General features: G+C 55.0%; 1 protein-coding gene across 9 annotated transcripts in view; it reads right to left on the bottom strand.

Moving 5' to 3' along the window:
* The window catches only part of KIAA1614 (KIAA1614 ortholog), a 47,583-nt gene extending 27,107 nt beyond the window's left edge, over window positions 1-20,476 (bottom strand). The window contains exons 1-4 of one of the 9 annotated variants that reach the window (XR_011498331.1): window positions 19,603-20,469; window positions 16,897-17,843; window positions 16,099-16,162; window positions 6,576-6,719 (exon numbers count right to left, since the gene is read on the bottom strand). Coding sequence is in view for 8 of the 9 variants with exons in the window: in XM_070497989.1 (XP_070354090.1) it covers window positions 6,576-6,719; window positions 16,099-16,162; window positions 16,897-17,843; window positions 19,603-19,640 (1,193 nt within the window). In the remaining variant the exon portion in view is untranslated. Of the gene's footprint in view, window positions 1-6,575; window positions 6,720-7,416; window positions 7,998-16,098; window positions 16,163-16,896; window positions 17,844-18,483; window positions 19,571-19,602 lie in introns of those variants that run through there. The other 8 variants (XM_070497989.1, XM_014845269.3, XM_070497990.1 and 5 more) reach the window with 8 other exon arrangements.
* Window positions 20,477-20,889: the final 413 nt, after the last annotated feature.

The following is a 20,889-nucleotide window of genomic DNA, read 5'->3' on the forward strand; positions in this document are numbered from 1 at the left end:
CTTTCTTCTCCAGCTCTGTCCCCCACTACCTGCTTGTAGGGCCTCCAGGCTTCCCACTCCATCCTGTCATGCAGCCCTCCTGTCATCCTTTCCTGGAATCTTTCCTCTTAACCTGTCTGCATTTGAATCTTGTTCATTAATCTTACCTACTGTAGAGATACCATGTGTAATGGTTAAATTTTTTTTTTTTTTTTTTTGCTGAGAAAGACTTGCTCTGTGCTAACATCTGTTGCCAATCTCCCTCTTGTTTTTTTTTATTTTTTGCTTGAGGAAGATTAGCCCTAAGCTAACATCTGTGACCATCTTCCTCTATTTTGTGTGTGGGACACCGCCACAGCATGGCTGGTAAGCAGTGTAGGTCTGTACCCAAGATCTGAACCCATGAACCCAGGCCACCTAAGTGGTATACATGGAACTGTAACCACTCAGCCACTGGGCCGGCCCCTGTGACGGTTAATTTTATGTGTCAGTTTGGCTGAGCCATGGTGCCCAGGTACTTGGTCAAACGTTATTCTGGATGTTTGTAAGAAGATGTTTTTTAGATAAGATTAACATTTAAATTGGTGGACTTAGAACAAAGCTGCTTACCCTCCATGATGTGGTGGACCTCACCCAATCAGTTGAAGGCCTTAAAAGAACAAAGACTGATCTCCCAAGCAAGAAGGAATTCTGCCAGCAGACGGCCTTTGGATTCGAGCTGCAACTCTTCCCTGGGTCTTAAGCTTGCCAGCCTACCCTGCAGATTTGGGACTTAGCAAGCCTCCACAATCGTGTGAGCCAATTCCTTAAAATAAATCTTTCTCTCTCTCTATATATGCACACATCCTGTTGGTTCCTTCTCTGGAGAACCCTGACTAACACACCATGATAATGCCTCCTCCTCTGAACACCTGTGTCACTCATTTGTCATCACAGACTCAGAAGATGTTAAGGCCGGAAGGGACTGCATGACCATGTGGCCCTTCCTCATTCCTGCAAAGGATGGGCCACACAAGACCAGTTCCAGCTGACTAGCACCTGAGAAGCTGGGAAAGGCAAGCTGTGGCAATTTTCTCTCCTCATAAGGAGCCATGTAAATAGAAGTAGACACGGACTATGCTGATGGTCAAGTCCTGCCTAGAGGCAGTGGCCTGGATGTTAGGGACCTGCCACTCCTTTCCAATTTCCCAGAAGTGTACCCACAGACAGTTATCTATGCTGGCATACTCTATGTGTTATGTTACTATTTTTCGTCCTCAACGTGCCTACGAAGGCTTCCTCCTCCCTCTCCCCGAACAGAGAGTTAAACTCTGCTCCAGTAGCATGTTGTACACAGCACAACTTGCTCAAGCTCGCCTCGACTCTCCAACAACTTATTCTAACAAAATGTATGTGAGCGAAAAGTGGATTTACTACTCCTTCCTCTAATTGGATGCTTCACTGATTCTGGAAGAAGGATGCCAATGTTCTCAAAAAGGCTGCCTCAACGTGAGTTCCTGCCTCACCAAATTTAAGCCACCCAACAGAAGGACAAATATGGCATGCAATTAAAAGGAAAGGAGTTCAGATAACAGCAGGAAGAAACCATCTGCGCTTAAGAATTACTGTTAAAACATGCCAGCCAGTGGGGAGAGCGGCCACTGAACTGGTTGACTTCTAGAACCGTACATGGCATTTACTGTACTGGACAGGGCAACCTTCCAGGCTGTTTCTTTCTGAATGGATAAATGGCCTTGCCTGCCTGGCTCAGGTGAACGCCCTGGGGGTGTCACCGGCCATTCCTAACCCTGCCCTCCCTCTGTGCCTGGACAGCAAAGCCACTGACTAGCCTCCCAGCCCTGAGGGGTTGGAATGGTGTGGATTGCTGATGGCATGGAGCACAATGTATAGAGGTTACCCTTTGGGATCCAGAGGTGAACTGAGAGGTCAGAGTTAAAATTGTGCAAGGCTGATTCCCTGCAAAGCTCCCTGGGAAGCAGCTGTGGCTGAGGGCTTAGGGCACTCACTCCCTGTACCATGTCACATAGACTGCAACATCAAATCTTGGTCCCCAGGCCTCTGATGACACCAGGGGAGAGGCTAGTGCTCACCCAACTGTGAACGCCATGCTGGCAGATGTCATAATGTCATACTGCATTGTCTCCTAGCAGTTTCTAAATCATGCAGCTTAGAAGTGCTGTGGTGCCCGCACTGGGGGCCTCCCTGGAGTCCCACCTGGGTGTCCACCATATATTTCCACTGCCCTGGGATGCAGTGGGCGATAGGGACCTGCACATGTGCCACGCCTCCTGACTCCCGTATTCTCCTCAATTAGCACTGCTCCAGGAGGCAGTTCTTTTAAGAAAAGTACTATTGCTAAGCAAGTGGATCCGCCTGCTTTGAGATCTGAGCAGATCCTGTGCTTAAAAGGGCTGCTTTGAGGAATGTTGATGAGCTGTCAGTCACCCCATTTTCCGGAACTCACATTCAGACAGGGCCAACTTATCCATCAGGTACAACAGCCACAGTGCCCAGGAGCCCATGAAAATGTTTTCATTTCTTTTAAAGTCAGAAGAAAATAAATAAATAACTTTTATGTCAAAGGAAACAGTCTAATATAGAACATTGATATATTCACCTTTAAACCAGCATGGTCATAAAATATAGCTTTTAACTTTTGTTATTGAGGAAGGGGTCCACGAAGGCAAGAGTACTCAGGGCCCCCGAAAGTCACAATGTGGGCCTCCATTCAGAGAAGGGTTCACAGCTGAGAGGTAAAGTTCCTGACAGGATCTCCCCGGCCTGAAGATGGTACAGGGTCTCTGTGCTTGTCTCAGCGGGCCTGGGGAGGTCCCTCTGCCCTTGGGACATGTTCTGCTGGTGACCATGAGGCCCTGGAACCCTAAGCCCTTGCCCCTGAGGACCCCACCTGCACCGGTACCTGTATCTCTTTAGCCTTTCAGGACCTGAGGGAGGGGCTGTGGACACTCACTCTGGTGGGGTCGCTGTCCATGTGTTCAGCTCTCCAGAACATTCTTGCCCAGGAAAGGAAGCCTTTAGCCAGAGAAACAGCATCACCTCACCTTCCAGAAACAAGGGGAGCCCCACGGAACAGAAGGTCTACCCCCACTGCAAAGGCAGGACACCCTGACTGGCCAGGCCCACCCAATGCAGGAAAGGCCTCCTGGGAGATTGGGTACCCCGGCTTAGACACAACAACTCCTGCACAGGCCCCAGAGCGCAACGCCCTGCTCTGCTGACAGGACGTGGGCTGCACTTTCTGGAGAGGAAAAAAGGAAGCCCAGTAAAGACAGTACATTCCTAATCTAACAAGAGAGTCCAGGTCCTGCCAGCCACGTCAGTGCCCTTAACTTTCACATACAAGATAGTGAATCAAGCTGGCCTAGAATTCTCGTCAAAGGTAGAAATAACTGTTTTGTTCTAAAAGGAAAAAAGCAGAGCTTAATCACATAAGGTAGCTTCAACTCAATTACTGAAACTCAGAGGCCTCCACCAGCAGTGCTGGAACGTGCATAAAGGTAAGGATTTCGGAGACAAGTGCAGAGCGAATAAGGCATTTCAGCAACAAGCAAACAGTGGACATGCCAAGCTTCTCAAGGCCAGCCACCGCGGATGCCCCAACAACCATCCCTCAAGGGGAGGATTCTGGGATTCTGTCTGCCTCAGCACCCAGGGTTGAATGGCCTCCATGGGAAGGCCCCTCTCTAAAGGCCCACTTTCTACACCAGTGTAGTCCTACAACAATTGCTGCCTTCAACCAATGTCACCTGCACAAGCTCTACAGTCTTGACACAGCTGCCATCTGACACAGACCAATAGCATTCCAGGGTCACGCTCCCAGGCCCAGCATCTTGCTGACATGTTCTGCCCTCCCAGGACTAGGAACACCAACCTAGATGTACCTGTCCCCAAAAGGCAAGAGCTTGTGCTTCCAGGAGCTGCTCAATTTCTACGTTGATTTGCTTCCAGAAAATGCAGCTACTGCCACCTCTTCACCTCTTGGAAAAGCCTGTCTGTTCGGCCTCCCCCAGCCACCTCCAGCCAGACCGAGGATAAAGAGGGCCTTCTGGAGATGCTCTGCCTGCCCCTGGGCTTCCATCATCTTTCACCAAGCTGCCCTTTGGAAGGGCTGATGGCCCTGGGCTGGGGGGCGGAGCTCCTGCATCTAACCAAGGCCTGGGGCCCGTGTGGCATCTCCATGTTAACTCAGCGTGGCTCTCCAGGGGGATCTGACAAGCGTAACCTTTAGAAGCATCTGCAGCAAGCCATCTGGCGTTGAGTTTCAGCTATACCCTCAGAGGATTCATCAGCGCTGCCAAGTCAAAGTAATTCGTTTCTGGACACAGCAGCTGCTAAAGTGGGTCACCTTGCATTTCTATAGCATTTCTGCGGCCAGGGGCAGCCTACAAAAGGGAACCTACTTTAAGGCTAGCGATTGGGGTTGTTGTGAGCTGCTGATGTGATCTGGGGAGGAGGAGGGGTCCAAGAGTACACTTACACAGTCCAGGCTGTTGTGCAGGTAGTCTCGCCTATTTTGAGGCTACCCAAGCCAACCCAAGCACCCACAGAAAGTGGAACGGGAGGGTCTCGTGGGAGTCCAAGGCTCTGGGCCCCACGTAAATGCAGAGGATAGCTAGGATGCCTCAAAGAGGCTATGCCCATTCCTAACTGGTGCCCTCCAGCTAGAGGGAGACAAGGCACAAAATGTAGAAATAAAAGCAGAGCCTGTTTGGCACCTCTTGCCAGGATTTAGGGTCTCTTGAGCCCCCCTCCTAAATATGACAATGAGGCTGAACAGAGGCAGGCTGCAGCCCTCTGCTCGTGCTGGAATCATCTCAATGGTGCCATGAGCTCCTCAGCCTTTAATGAGCAGGCTCAGCATCCCCCATCCAAGAGCATGTGGTCCAGTTCCACTGAGAATCCTCGCTCCCTCTAGTGCCACGTGGTGAGGCAAACCGGCAGACCCAGCATGCCCACCGTGCCAAACAAGCCACAGGCCTTGTCAGCTGCACAGATGGTCCTGCTTGGGACAGGCACAGTGTGGCACGGGCTGGCAACCAGATCTCAGGCCCAGGTGCACCAGTTCTGGTGTGGTGAACTCTGTCTCAGTGGTTCCTTGAGGTGCACCGTACACAGAACAGGCACAATGACGGGGATGGGATGTCACTCAGGGAGCAGCCACATATGTGAAGTCCTGGTCTGAATGTCCTTGAACTTGTTCTTTTCCCATCTCTTCATCCCTGATGAGCTCACCCTCACCCATGGCTCATGTATCGTGAAATCAGAGTAATGCTCAAATCTGCAGTCCTAACCTCTCTCCTCCTCTACAGAGCCTGTATCCAACTGCCTGATAAGCATCTCCAGTGGATGTTCCTTGGGCAACCCCCTCCAAAGCCTGACACAGCACCTAGACTCCACCCCTTGGCTAGGACCCCAGCAAACCTCTAGACACCGAGTCAGAACCCTGGACTCCATCCTGGATGCCTCCCCTTCTCATACTTCCCATATCCAGTTAATTACATGATCAAGAGTAAGAGGTAACACTTATATAACACTCACCACGTGCCAGGTGCTGTTCTCAGCACTTTAATTGTATTAACTCATATAACCCTCACGGCAACCCTGTAAGACAGGCACTATTATAATTCTCATTTTGCAAGTCAGGAAACTGAGGCACAGAGACTTCCTCAAAGGCACACAGCTAATAAGTGGCAGAGCCAGAATTCAAATGCAGTGGTCTGGTTCCAGAGTCTTCACCACTTCTCTGCCTCAATAACCTGCTTGCCTCTGGCTCTTTGCAATCTCTTGTCTCCGTACCCTCCCCCCATCTCGTCTCACCAGGACCACGTGCAGCCTTCCCACTGTCCCCAGCTCTGACACGTCCCTGCAGCTGGAAGGGCTTCGTGGAAATGCAAACGTGATCACGCTAACCACGTGCTTAAAATCCTTCAGTGGCTCCTCGCTATTATGGGAGGCATCCAAATTACTCAGTGGGCCTGATGGCCTCCAGACTGGCCTCCCCTGAGCTCTCTGGCTGTCACACCACGCACCCCGCCAATGTCCTCACGCTCCAGCCTGGCCAAACACCTGAGCACCGAGCTCCTGCTCACGGGTTCCGCCCTGCCGCCCACACCTGCCCAGTGAACATCTACATCTCCTTCAAGCCCCAACTTAGAAGCCACCTCCTCTCGAGAGCCTCCCGCATCCTTTCCAGGTGGAGTCAGAGGTTTCCCGCTCTGCATGCACATCCTTCCTCTCCTCACCACCTTTTCCTTTCCTCACCACCGTCCACAGAATTGTATTGATCCATTTGCCAGTCTTTCTCCCTGGAGACTGTGACCTCTGTCTCCCCAGGGAACTGAGGTTTTGTCTCATTCATCTTCAATTCCTCAACGCCTGACACTCAGTAGGCCTTCAGTAAAGGTGTGTTGACTGACTGACTGACTGAACGAAGGCAAGTGACTGACATGGGAAAAACACGTGCACAGACAGAAGGGAGGAGAGAGCAGCGGCATCTTGGCTAGATCCCGTCTCTGCTCCCTGCCTCCTTCTCTGCACAGCCCTCCCAGGTCAGCCTGGCCCGGGGCCCCACTCACCGGCTGCCCTGGGCAATGGCGGGCACAATATCATGGCTGGCACGGAGGGGCCGGGTCCTGGCCTTCATCCGGGCACGCTGCAGCAGATGCTTGGCTTCCTCATGCCTGGGGCTCTGCACGGGCTCCGGCTTGGGACCAAAGGTCCTGCAGGGTGGCACACAGGCCAGAGTGGGGTGGGGAGGGATTAGAAGAAAATAACACGGATTAGGAGGGCTTTCACAGTGTCGAGCATGGCTCTGCCAGAAAAAGCCCTGCATGTGCAGCCTTCCTTGTCCAGCTCCCAGACAGAAAGCACCCTGCTGGGGGCCTGGGAAACGGCCCTGAGTGACGGTGGACAGGGCTGGGGAGCTGGCCCACCTTGGACCTCTGCTCAGGGACTGAAGGCAGAGACCCCAGCAGGATCTAGAAAAGGGTAGGGGAATCTCCGGATTATTCTATTGTTCCTTCCCTGGGCAGACAGTGGGACTTATCTGGAAGGAGGGGGAGAAAAGGGCCCGGGGTTGTCAGGCTGGGCCTGCGCCCAGCCAGATGGTCTTTACACGCATCACCTCCCTCTTTCCTTCTGTCTCTCTCTGCACCCACACGTACCCACTCAAGCACACACAGCACCACCCCGAGCTCCCTCCACAGACACAAGGAATCAGGGCTCTGCCCATCACAGTTCTGCTCCTTTGAGGAAATGACATTTTTATAAGTCCTGGTGTTTTCTTGCCTCAGTCCCAACCCAAACCTGTCAGGCATCAGTTTGGGGCTGAGAGAAATTAAGCTGGACCCACACCAACTCAGCAAATGGCTTGATTTTCATAATAATGAGGGTCCTCCACTGGCCCTCCCCACCTACCAGATGTGCTGCCTCCTCGGCCAGTCCAGAGCTGCAGAAAGTGACAGCAGCCCTTTTTCAAAGCTGTCTCTCAGACAGTGACATACAGCCAGCACCGGGCTACAGCAATAACAGCAGCCCCACAACCTCCCACTGACAAGCCGTTTCTCTCCACGGAGCTCACTCTCCCCAGCCAGGCTGGCCGAGGGCACGTGTTCTCTCCACTTGACAGATGAGGGTGTTCCGGAGCAGAGAGGAACATTTGGCACATTGCTCAAGGTCGAACATGAATTGAGAGCAGAGCAGACAACGGCCAGCCCCACTGCCTCCAGCATCCTTTCTGCGTCCTCTCCCCTCCCCTCCCTGGGTCCCAGGACGGGCTGAGGATGTTTGTGGCTGGAGTCAGACATGCTCTTTGATGTGACTTCAGCATCCCCCATGGCTGCCCTTCTCTTCACTGTCACATATACTGGGCTGTCCTCACCAGGGAGGGTCCACAAAGAACTCAGGCAGGGGGAGGCTCAGCGGGCATAGATCTCAGACTGCAGCCCCCCTACTCCCACGCCTTACCTACCCCATATGTCACCTGGAGAAGGGGGTCTTGTCCTGACAGGGGGAAGGTACCAAGTAGTTTCCTGGAGGACAGAGACGTGAGCGGAAAATGGCACAACTCTGAGGCCTCCTTAGGACATCCTTGGACAAGCTCTGCGCAGATGACGCTTTTTTCTTTCTTTTGCTCATTATTTGTACCTAACCCAGCTTTGGGGCCCAAGAAAAAAAAAAAAAAGGACTGCCAGAATAAAGGCACCATCTGTGCCTGTGAACGCTGGCAGGGCCCAGGCACAGTTTTGGAACTGGGGGGGCTTTACTGAAGTGATGTGAAAGAGACTCTCCAGGCCCGCCGCCCTGCGAAGCCTCCTTTGGCAGGCGAGACCTCCCTTTGCACACTTCCTGAGCAGGCCGCTGCTCCAACGCACCGCTGAGAGCAGCTGTGCTCCCTGGGGCTCCCGCTCCAACAGCAGAGATAATGAGGTTACCAGCCCGAAGAGACGCCCCTGCAGCCGCGGGCCTCTGGCTGCCAGCCCGCACACTCGGAGCCTTCCGGTGACAGCTGTGGTTCCCCGGCTGTCGGAGGGCATTTGTCACAAGACCTGGTGGGCAGGCAGGAGGGCCCCCAGGCAGCTGGCCAGATGCTGCCAGGATCAGCCTTGCCCCCAGGTTTTTAAGCCATTTTCCAGCTTTGCTGTTTCCTTTCTGCTCCCTCTACTTGGAGCTGTTAATTTTTTTTTTCCTCCTCCTCAGCTGCCCTGTTTTGGTTCCTCGCAGACAAAGCTGGTTTCTTCACTGATTAGAAAAAGCAGGGCTTTTGAGGCACCCGGAGGCACCCAGGCAGTAACAGTCGGAGCAAGGAGGAGACTGCAGCCACCTTCACGGACGGCAGCCAAGGTCAGCAGGCCAGGCAACCCCTGGTCGTGGTGCACGCTAACCAGCCCCGATGGAAGGCGGGCTTTCTCCCAGAAGCAGGGGGAAAGCAGGTGCCGGGCTGTGGGATGCTGAGTCTGTCCCAGTTTAACCGCCCGCCTCCCATCACTGCGTCATACTGGTCCCCTCAAGGGGCGCCAACCTGCCAGGCAGGCCGAGGGAGGCTTTCCAGTCTAGTCTGACCCTGGCCTCTGCCAAGGGCACACAGCCCTGGAGCCGACCCTTCTCATCATGGACTGGAACCCACAATCCCAGCTCCCACAGTTCCTCCGGAAATTTCCTGGAAGACTTGGGGCATTCAGTCATGGCTAGGCAAAGGGGATTCCACCTAAGAATAGACAGCTGTTGTCACGTGCTTGAAAGCTTGCACATCTGGGGCTCATGAGCTCAGTGGCTAGGGCATAGGGATCAGGTGGCTGCGTCCTTTTCCTCCCTGGGCCTCAGTTTCCCCATCTGTAAACAGTAGGAGTTGGAGAGGGGAGAGGACTCACATTGCTACCCTGTGAGTCTGGGTCTTTGGCCAGGTAGTCTGGAGCATCACGAGGTGAGGGGTGGGGGTGTTTTGAGGTCCCCTCCCTGGGGGGTTCCCACTACAGATGTTTGGCCCTCAAAGAGCAGCAAACCCTCCAAAGAGCTAATTGTTGGGGACAACTGGAGTCCACGTGAGTATTCCGGCCCTTCCCTCCGCTCTGCCGCCCACCAGCATCCTAAACTGCTTCCCAAGAACAAAGGGCTGCATGTGGCCCCCTCCCCCTCCGGTCTCTCCGTCTGAGCCAGTTTCCTGGTGGAGGGACAGGCTTAGCTCCGACCTCAGCCCTCCTCCCAGCCAGGCAGGCTGAGATCTCCAGTCAGGACAACCACCATTCCTCTCCTAGCCAGCGAGGTCACGGGGACAGAGTGGCCTCTTTCCGCAGCCATCATAATCCTGGATTAAAATAATAAGCTCCAGCAAGTCCGGGTTTAACCCTTTCATCCTAGGAACATGAATAGGGAAATAATTTAGACTATAAGAGATCTGACACTTCCCAGATTCCAGGATGCAGCAGGTAGACGGAAAATACAGTGGACAGAACATATATAAACCTTTTTGCCTAGCTTTTGTTCCCAGCTATTTTTGTGTGTGTATATATGTATATATATTTTGTATATTATAAAGCTTTTCGATGACCAAGGATAGAGCTCTCCTGCTGCCATGTTGGGTGCAGGTTCCCGAGTGAGAGGAAGAGGAAAGGTAGGCGGGAATGGATTCTGGACGGCGTGCTCCATGAGGGGGTAGCCGGTGTTGGGCTCGCCCTCACAGGCGCCTTCTCCCCAGGGTTCCGAGACACTGACAGGACAGAGCCTAGGGCCGTGGGTAAAAGCACGGTTTGGGGCAGCCTGCCCAGTGCTAACTCTGGACTGCCACTTACTAGCTGTGTCACCTGCCAGTTACTTAGAGGTGAAGCCTCAGTTTCCTCACCTGCTAAATAAGGGCTCAGTTGTTAAGACGAGATTGATTCCCTTAAAAGAGCTTAGCACAGAGTCGGGCACTTGGTGAGATTCCATCAATGTTAGCAATTATTATTATTATTGCTTTTAGGAGTAGCACCATTATTTGGTTGGGTTACTCTCACCCCCTCCCCGCATAAAGGATAGACTCCCTGAGCATGAACTAAGTCACCTGCCGAAGAGATCCCCTTGTCGTCGGCTGCAAGGGGAAGGCGTGTTTGGAAGTGACAAACCATCTTGATGCTAGGGAGGGTTTGGCAGTTTTGCTCCAGACTTTGAAAGCCTTTGATGGGGCTTCACAGCCAGGACAACAAACGGGTGCTGCTCTCAACAGAGAAGGAAGAGCGGGCATCCTTAAGAACAGCTGCCGTGGGAGACGCCTCATTCAACATCTTTAAAAGGATCTGGGTGGATGCACGCAGAGCCTCCCTAAGACATCGACTGGGAGAGCAGAGTGGCCATGCTCCTGCCTTCTTTTTTTTTTCTGCTTTATTTCCCAACCCACCCCCCCAGTACATAGTTGTATATCTTAGTTGCAGGACCTTCTAGTTGTGGGTTGTGGGACACCGCCTCAACGTGGCCTGACGAGAAGTGCCATGTCCACGCCCAGGATCTGAACCCTTGGCCGCCACAGCGGAGCGTGCGAACTTAACCACTGGGCCATGGAGCCGGCCCCACTCCTGCCTTCTTGAGGACAGCTAATGAATTCCCCACCTGGCCGCCCCTCTGGCCTGTGCTGCCTGGCCTCGCTGTGTGCAGGCAGGTGTCCAGGTGGGCGGCAGAGTGGCCTGCTTAGCTCTGGAGGCCGGGGAAGAGGGCTTCCTCATCTTGAATTTCAGCCCAACTCCCCACAGATGAATAGTCTTGGGTAAATTAGCTTTCTGGAGTCTCTTTATTCCTAAAGATGGGGACCATAATGAGATTTCGAGTGTGGGGTGTATGCGAGTGTGACAATGACCTGGCATGAAAGTTCCAGGCGGCACCAGCTGTGCGCAGGGCTTCAAGCGTTAGCGTCCCTTCTGCTCCACCGGGGATTTAGAACCCTAGATACTTCGGGAGCTCTGTAAGCATTTGGAAACACTGTTGAGCGGTTCCATTTAATTTGTTTTCTTTTTAGTTTTAGTCTTGGTGGGTTTGGAAGTGGAAGGGGGTGCCCTTGTGTCCGTATATCTGAGTGGGCGGGCAGGATGGGGAAGTGCAGGCAGAGGCTCGGCCGCTCTTCATTACACCCTGGCCTTGGGGGGTCCTCAGGCGCACCTGCCGCCCTGAGAAGCCTGGGGACTTGCTCCTCCCATGCTCACCCTCAGCACTCATCAAGACCCCCTGATACTAGAGGCCCAGGAGATCCAGAACCTCAACAGTGAGCCAGAGTGATCCCCACACCCTCACCAGACCACACGTGTCCCAGGCCACAGGGCGTAGCAAGTGCCCAGCACTGCAAGGCGACCAGCTCATCCCACCACGGAGGGAGCGGGTGTGGCTAGAGGAAGACAGTTCGTGTCTCTCCATTTCCTACCACCTTACTCAAAATCTAAATTCCAAGGCTCTCCATAAAAGGCCTCAGTCCGCCTTCCCACCCTGCACTCAGCCTCTCCCACGCATTCCTGCAGGTCTTACCTCCCTGGAATGCCCTCTCTCGTTGGCACCCAGATCCTGTCAAGTCCACGCAGCCCAGCCCTTAGCGAGCCCTCACTTACACTCGTGCTCGAGCACCTCTTTTCTGAAGGCCTGTTCTGTGCTGATACTTGGCAGGTCCTGGGACCCCGAGACAAGAACAGCACAGTTCTTGTCCCAAGGAGTTCCCAGAAGGAGATGCGTCAGCAACAGCTATGGCCGAAGCTGGTGGAGGCAGGGCAGGCGGTGAAAGCGACAATGGAAATTTCATCTGAAGTTACACACAGTGGTCGGTTCAAAGGAGAGTCGCCAAAAATGCTAGTTAAGATATTGAATTTTAAAAGCCAGAGATTTCCTCCCACTTGTGGGTCTGACCACTTGAGCCACAGGCCAGGCCTCTGAAATTCTTGAGGGCTCCCTGCCTGCCCTCCTTTAAATTGGAGTCTACTGGCTGCTTTGGGGCTGGCAGTTGTGACCTCTAGCAATCCCAACAGGGGCCTGAAAATTGGGACCCACCAAAGCACGAGCTGCTGCAGGCCGGCCCTCCGCTCCCTCTCTTCTCATGAAGAAGTGTGCACACTGGGGTCTGGGCTGCCCCTCTCAGCCCCAGCTTCTGTATCTAGAAATGGGCACGATTCCACCACAGGGATGGGGGGCATCAGCAGCCCAGGAAATCCTCTGACATTCCCTCATCACTATAGCACAAATGAAACACAGCCCCAGAGACCCTCTCCTCGCCATTTTTCCCACAGTGGAGCAACAATTACAGCCCCTGTAGACATATTTCAGGATCTGGGACCCCCAAGATGACACACACAAAGGGCCTGATTCGAACCAGAGCGGGCCTGGGTCACACAGCACTACCTCTGCAACGAGACTGCCAAGGAAGGGCTCGGGCCTCAGGGGCTGCCCCGGCATCCGCAGCAGCCCATTGCTGCGTGCTTTCTGCATGCCTTGCACGCCCGACTACCTTCCAGTGTGGGGCCTGGGGAGAGCATTGCATCACCTGCTGCTGCCCCTCTGGTTTCACGTGCTGTTTGCACAAGCTGGGTTCATTTGGGATTAACACGCTCTCTCAGAGCCTCAAGACATGGGAGAGGCCGAGCTGGTCCTGGCCATTTTACAGAAAGGGGATGGGACACCCACGGGCTGCTAAGAACGGATGAGGGGAGAGACAGCCCTGAACAGGGCGCCCACTTCACTTTCCTCCCCTCTCCCGTCTCTAATGAGTCCAGCGCCCAGACACAGCCTGCGAACAAGGCGCTGACAGCACTGACCCTTCTGCCCTCTCTGAAGCGCTTACCTCTCACCTCATCCTCTCCCCACAAATCAAAACCCCATTTCCTGAATCATCTCAGCAGTGACTTGGGAGAGAAACCAGCTTACCCTGTGGAGCTGTGACCTACGCTGCTTTGCCCCTACCTGAGACCACCAGGCCAGGGGAGGCAGAAGACCTCCAGGTCTCTAACTCAAGGAGCCTGTGGGGCACAGACAGGACAGCTTGTGGCAATGTGGCATAATGGTTCCAGCACATTCCTGGGAGCCAAGCAGCTCTGAGTGCGAATCCTGCCTCCAACACTTAATAGCTGTATGACTCTGGGCAACTCACTTAACCTCTCCCCAGAGGGTTCTCTGTCAGTGAAACAGGAGCCATCAACACAGTTAGTTATTAGGCTACAGTGAGAATGCAGGTACAGCACTTAGCATGGTGCCTGGGCGGGAAGATGGCAGCGCTGGGATGGTCTTCTGGAGGGAAGGGGGTTCCGGTCCTCTAGGACTCAGTAGAGGGGACCTGGGGTCGGGGGAGGGAGGTCTCTTCCATATCTGACCCTTAGCATTTAGGGTCCTGGGGCATTTCTGGTGTTCCCTCCGCATCTTGGCAGTCTCACCTCCATGGCTGACTCTCCCTGTGACTACCCCCCAACAAGCAGGGCCAGCCCCCCAAGTCGGACAGTGACTGCTGTCTTGGGCTGCACAGTCACCATCCTTTCATGAGCTTGTCTTTGCACCACGCAGAGCAGTAACAGTTGTGGACAAAATTAAATACATGTTGGGTTAACTTGGTCAAAATGGTTATTGGATTGCAACACTGAACTGCACTGATGTTAAGCTTGACAGAGTGTGGAGCAGGACCGTTTATGCCTCCAACTCTGAGAAGATCTGACAGGCTCACCGCCGGAGCGTGTCCTGACTGACGTGCTGGCTCCCTTCAGGATGGCCATCATGATGGGCGGCCACCGTCTCAGAACACTCGCTAAGCCACTCAGTACGGACACTAAGACCCAGGACCCTGGTCCATGTGGCATTCCTGGGGCACAGAGCTGAGGGAAGCGTGCCTTATTTCAAAGGTCTCTTGGGAAGTGGCATCAATAAAGCCATCCTGCTTAGGGGAAAGATGGACCCCTGCAGCGTCTTAGTGACCACTTTACTAACTGCCCAGGAGCCCTTTGGCCTGGTGTCCACTCAGCAGGGGCCTGACTGGATCGCCAACAGAGGTCAACAGGGCACTCTGAATGACCTTCTACACAAACCAGAGGACAAAGTTTTCCACATGCCAGCTCTATGCCCAGATACATGCTGAGCAGAGTCCTAAAGCTCACTAAGGCACCTTCTCTCTCTCCACACACACACACACACACCCCGCCATTGTATATACAGACAGCATATACGCACACACCTACAGATCCTCCACCTGCACACCCACACCCGACCTGAACCTGAAATGCTACAGACGGCCTGGCAGGTAAAACAGAAATGCTCATCCTGAGGATTCGACACGAACGCCACCTCCTCACAGGACTGGGGGAAAGTCCCTCCCTGCCCCGTGGCTGAGGTTCTCCTCCTTCAAAATGGATGTTTTTATTACTTATTATCTAACATGTGAGTCAGGAGTTCGGCACCTCCTTTCAGGAGTGACCTCTGGACAAAACCCCCAGTGGCAGCATCTTGCAGCTGGGCCTTCTCCCGCCCAGGGAGGAAAGGGTGGGAGCGCTAGTGGGAAGGGGTGGCTACAGGAGGAGGCGCCATCTCGGCAGGACAAGCCGTCTCCTCTGCGGGCTCCCCAGGGAAGGAGGAGGGGACAGGGTGTCGCAGAGGACCACGTCCTTTCTGCAGCCACACACCTCCACACAGTGGCAGGGCTAGGAGGAGATGTGAGGAGAGGCTGAAAACAGCAGCCATTGAGGCAGGAGAGACCCCTGGCAGAAGGGGAGGCCACGAGGACGCCAAATACAAGTAACGAGGGGTGAAGGAGCTAGACAGCCCCTCTCTACCAGGCCCTTGGCCAAAGCCACCGGGAAGCCCAGCAGCCGAGCAGAGGCTGAACTGCCCGAATCTGTGCAGCCCTCACTTTGTGAAGCAAGACTGGGGGGCCCTGTCCAGGTTTTTTTTGGGGGGGGGGTCAAAACTAAGCAGAATTTATGCAGGGAGTGGCCTGATAACAGAGAGCAACCTTTGCCCTCAGCAGAAACCACAGACCCTCAGGAGGACGACATCAAGGCACAGCGAGGGAAATGGACCACTCTCAGACTCGTGTGCCAGGAGCCAGGAGCTCAGCAATACTGACGCTGGGCCAACCGCTGAGCAGGCACCACGGCGGCAGCTCAAACTTGCAGATGGCCCCTCACCCCCACCTAGAGTGTATCCTGCCCTCAGGACACTGCCATGTTGGAAGGCAGCCCACTGCCCCTGCCCACCCCACTGCTTTGCATTCCTATACTTCCCCTAATGATTTTCACAAGCATTTAGCCTCACAACAGTCCTGTGAAGTAAACCACACAGATATTATATGGCCCACTCTAAAGATAAAGAAATAGAGCCCGGGGCAGGGAAATGACTAACAAGAACGCAGAGCAGGTTGTTTGCAAGGCTCTTTGCCCTGAGCCTCTGTGCCCTATGGTTTTGCTTGAATAACAGGTGGCACCAGCCTGGGGCACTGGGAGTGACTGGTGCCATCTATGCCATCCCAGGGATGATGGTCCATGTGGCCCACTGCCCACTGTCCCGGTGCAGGGGCTTGCCTGTCCTCTTGCTGTCTCAGGTCTACCCTCCTGATGCTGGGAGAATGAAGGGACAGCGGTGACGAGGGAGGGAGAGAAAATGTGTGCCCTGAGCTCTTACCTGTTCTGGTCCGAGTCCTGCAGGGAGATGCCCGAGTCCCAGTCCACGTCCCCTGCCGGTCGCTCTAGGACCCAAAACAGCAGCAGAGATCAGGGCAGAGCTGGAAACTGGGCTCTCAGCTGCCACTCAATGAATATCGAGGAGAAAGTTTTCTCTAGAGGCGTTTACTCTCCAGATAAACCCCATCCCCTGCTTGTGTCTGGCCTGAGAGGTGGAGGCACAGCCTGTCATGGTGACTGTGGTGGGCGCTGCTGTGGGCCGAGGGGCCCGCATGGGTTCTCTCAGGCACGGGGTGAGGAACGAGCTTTCAAATGAGGAAGGGGGAAAGAAAGAAGGCTGTCTCAGGCCTGAACCCTTGCCCACCCCAAGAGTGCTACCGCCTGAGCTCAGCCCGCCTGACAGGATGCTTGAGCTCTCTCAGGAGGGGTCCTGCCAAGAGGACAACGAGGTCCACCGGGGGGTGAGGGTACGTCATCTGAGGGAGATGCAAAAAGCCACTCTTGAATGGGCCACAAGTCACAGGGAAGAAGTCATGGTAGCCTCCACCCCAAGCACAGAAGGCGGCCTCTCATTGGTCTCAGGGGCCACTGGGGTCTTCAGCAGACAGGCTGGCTGTGAGGTGGTAAAGAATCAGGGTCAAAGTCAAGAACAAAAGAACACCCTGATGATTTGGTGACGGGCAGCTATGCTCTCCCCCCTTCCCCACCCACCCCTCTGTGGGGACCCTCTCCCGCCTCTCCTCCTCTTGGGCTTCCTCCTGCTGCCCCCACCCACCCAGACCTACAGAGTGAGCCTCACCTGGTACAGCTCTGTCCCAGGATGGAGTCCAGGCTGGGATTCCCACCTTGGGGAGGCCCTGTCCCCCAACACTTAGCATCTCCTGCAGCAGAAGGCGGTTCTTCTCCACTCGATCAGACAGGGACAAGGCAGTGTACCCAGGACCCAGAGCCCCCAGGTCTCCAGCTCTCCAGAGCCCCCCCAGCAGGCCCGGCCTGGGGACAAAGTCCTCCTTGCAGGTCAGAGACAAGCTGTCCAGGTCTCCCCCTGTGACCAGACCATCCTGAAGGGGATACGACCTTCCTTTCCTCAGTCTGGGCATGTGGGTGATTTTGTTACAAGGACCAGGGTCCCGAGGCTGGCCAGGAGTGACTCTGTGCATGGGACTGTCTTGCAGAGAGCCAGGCCCCGGCAGCAGACTTCTCTCACGGTCAGGCAGTGTCCCTACAGCTTCTGGAGGCCACCGGCTCCTCCTGTTCCAGCACTCAAGCCCAGGGGCAGGCGACTTGGAAAGCCTGGGGCCCCCGTTCCTGGTAGGTTCTTCCTCATTGACACTGCTGTCCAGCTGCCCATCGGTCAGGTTCCGAGCATGGCAGACCACCACAGCATCTGGAAGGGAAGACCCCTCTGATGGAGTCTTGGCTCTACCCACCTTGACTCGTCTAGCTTTGGCTTTCTTGGGTGACGGGCGCTCGTGGGAAGTGAGGCAGGGGCTGGCTCCCTGTTTGCCTGCTGTCATCTTTTCCTTCAAGGCCCTCACCTTGGACTCCAGCACAGAAGGGCCTTGGAACTGTATCCCCCACGCCCTGGAAGGCTGGGGGGCCATCAGGCTGCATGTTCTGTCTTCTTGAGGACAGGGCCAGGGTCTTGGGAGGTGTCCATTATCTGGCTGTGGCTCGGGGTCACTTCTCTCCACAGCTGAGGTCACCTCCATGGAGCTGGCTGTTCTGCTCCCTATTTTGAGCCCTCTGGAGGAGAAAACAGACAGAGCTCCTTAGACCCAGGGCCTGGCTAGCTCCAACAACCTCCTGGGTCCCCAGAGTGCCTTGGTATTGGGGGCAAAGCAAAGGATGCTCTCTAGATAATGTCAAAGCACTCTGAAAAGTACCAATCATTGGATGGTAACAATAAGTCATTATTGAGCTTTCTCTTTCAAGTCTGAGTAGTGTTCTAGTTTTTTTATCCCCATTTTACAGATGGGGCACAATGAAAACTTCAAACAACAACTAATCCTCTGCCAAACATGGACCAGAGTGAAAATGGGGGCCAGATTCTCCAATCCCTGGCCTCTTGCTTTGCTGACAAGTGGTCTCAGGGGAGGATGTCAACATCTGCTAACAGCCAACAAGCTCTTCCCTTTCCAAGGGGACCCAATGCAGACAATGCACGTCAGGAAGATAGCACACAGGATCTGACCCTCCAGTGGAGCTGCCCCCTGTGCACAAGCCACACCACCGCAACATGGGGCTGTGCTCAAAGGGTGGCCACGATCAGTCACTAGCTCCCGTCAGCATCTGCTCTGTGCCCAGTGAGCCTGCAAGTGCCTCCAAACATTCTCTCTCAATCCTCACACAGTTGCCAGAACCAGAATATTATCCTCATTCTTACAGATAGAGAAACTGAGGCCCAGAGAGATTAGGTCACACAGCGATAAGAGTCTGGAATGCACAGTTTCTTCTTCCAAGGCTAGGGCTCTTCCACAGCACTCAGTGACCGCTCACCCCTCCTGCCCCTTATTCTGTAGATGAGAATATCCCGTCTGAAGAGGTTAAGGGACCCGCCAGAATCACTCAGCTCCTTGGCGGCATGGGTGATGTCAATGTCTTCACAGGGAGCAAAAGTGAGCACAGGACTTTATTTACCAGGTTTTGTGCACACATACATGCCACAATGTCAATTTTTTTTTTTAAAGATTGGCACCTGAGCTAACAATTGTTGCATTTCTTCTCACCCACCTTCTCCATCCCAAAGCCCCCAGGACATAGTTGGATATTCTAGTTGTGAGTGCCTCTGGTTGTGCTAACCACACTGTCTTGATATTTATCCTGCTCTCTGAGAAGATGCTCCTTAAGCATCATATATCTAGCTATATCCCACTAGAAGTAAACTGCATGTATAAAAATCCGTATTTACCTAAATTACAAATTAGGAGTTTACTACTCACTTCATATATAGACTAGAGATTCACCATAGAATTCTCTCAAATGGCAAGTCCCTCTATAGTCATTCATTACAATTCAATTTATACATGTTTCAGGAATGCGCATATTTGATAAAGCAAAATACTCACATACTGCAAAATATCACATCAGTTTTAAGCCAGTGGAGTTTAAGGACTGTCTTTAGGAGGACAAGCTCATTTACTCCACTCGTTTAATCTACAATTTTACCAACTTTCTCTTTGCAGCCCAGCTACCGTTTTCTCTCTTCCAAAGCTCAGTCCAGAAAGCAGGGAGTGAGAATGTAATAGGAGCAATTTCAGTTAAATTAAAAGAACTTTCGGACCGGTAAAAGAGTGAGAACCTTCCACTGGGGGACTTGGGGCACAGTCTTTGGGGCAGATTGTGCTGACTGGAGCCGCCGATCCTAGGGCCCAAGGACTGTATTCGCTGTAACTCAGCGACGCTGAGATGAAGATGGACGTGCAGGGCGGGCCCCCAGTCCCCGCTCCGAGGCGGCGGGCGGCCGGCTCCCCGCTCTGCGCTCCCGCCATCCCTGCATACTCACGGGGGCCCGCCGCCGGCAGGGTCGGCCGCCGCCTGCATCCCCTCCGGCCCCGGGGGGGAGGCCCTCCTCCAGCCCTCTCTCCCTCCCGGGCCCCTTCAGGGCTCGGGGGCTGCGGGGGGCGGCGCCCCAGGCCCGGGTCGGGGCTCCCGGCGCTGCGGGCCGCGGCCTCCCTCTGGGCCTGACCGGGCGCCGGGGCGCGGCGAGGGCGCGGGCCGGGGAGGAAGTGGCATCGGCTGCTCGCTCAGGGCTTGGCCATTAAGAGGGAAGAGGCCAAGCCGGGCGCCTGGCAGGGCCGGGAAGGGAGGAGAGGGGCGGAGAGGGCGGGAAGGAGGGGAGCGGAAGGGGCTGGAGAAGCGGGCCTCCCCCCGCCCCCGGCCCGGACGCCCGAGCCCAGCGGAGCCGCTTCTCCGGGCGCCGGCGGCGGCGGCGAGGGAGCGAGCGCCTCCCGGGCGTCCGAGGGGCGGGAGAGGAGCGAGGACCGGACCCGAGGCTGGGACCGCGGGGCCGCCGGTCGTGCGCGGGGACCGGGGCGCGAGGGCGGGAGCGGGCTGCGGGCGAGGGCGCGCCGGATCCGTGCCGTCCGGGGGCGCACGCGAGGCCCACCCCGCGCCACCCCCGAGCATCGCGGGAACGCGAGTGACTCTCCCTGGGGGGCCGCGGAGCAAGGCCCTTTGTTAGACAGCTTCTCCGGAGGAGTCGGGCCGCGCTGTCCGCGGTGCCGTCCCCATCGGCCTGGGGCGCCGCTTCCTCCGAGGTCAAGGTCATTCTTTTCCGCGTTCCAGAGGCGCGGGGGTCCCCCGGAGAGGAGGTGGATTCCCTCTCCTGTCCTGCTAAGGGGAGAGCCCCGTGCCCGCGTGACCGGCTGCCTTGGGTCGGGACCGGCTCTGAGGGTCCTGGGGACTCCTCTAGAGACTTTGTCACCTTTTCCAGACCCGGGAGGAAGTAGCAGCGAAGGGCTTGACCTGCAGCTGTGGCCCAAAGCCGCGGAGCTCTCTTTCTCTCTCCTCTCAGAGCGAGGTCACCGAGCCTCACCTATTTCCATTTTTCCACAAAGGACGGGAAACAATAAGAGAGTTAGGACCCAGGAGATTCCGGAAACCCCCACAAAGGGAAAGCACTCATTCATCTTTCCTTCAGCCTGCAAGATTCCCTCCCTCGCACGGGCTGCTCTCCCATTGTACCTGAGCACTGCAGTCACACCTAGATCACAGGCATAGCGACAGTAAGGACCACACCGTGTGCTGAGTGCTGCAGCCAGGTGGAGGGAAGCACGGGCTCCAGGAGGCC

Source organism: Equus asinus, chromosome 25 (assembly GCF_041296235.1).
Source record: "Equus asinus isolate D_3611 breed Donkey chromosome 25, EquAss-T2T_v2, whole genome shotgun sequence".
Taxonomy (NCBI): domain Eukaryota; kingdom Metazoa; phylum Chordata; class Mammalia; order Perissodactyla; family Equidae; genus Equus; species Equus asinus.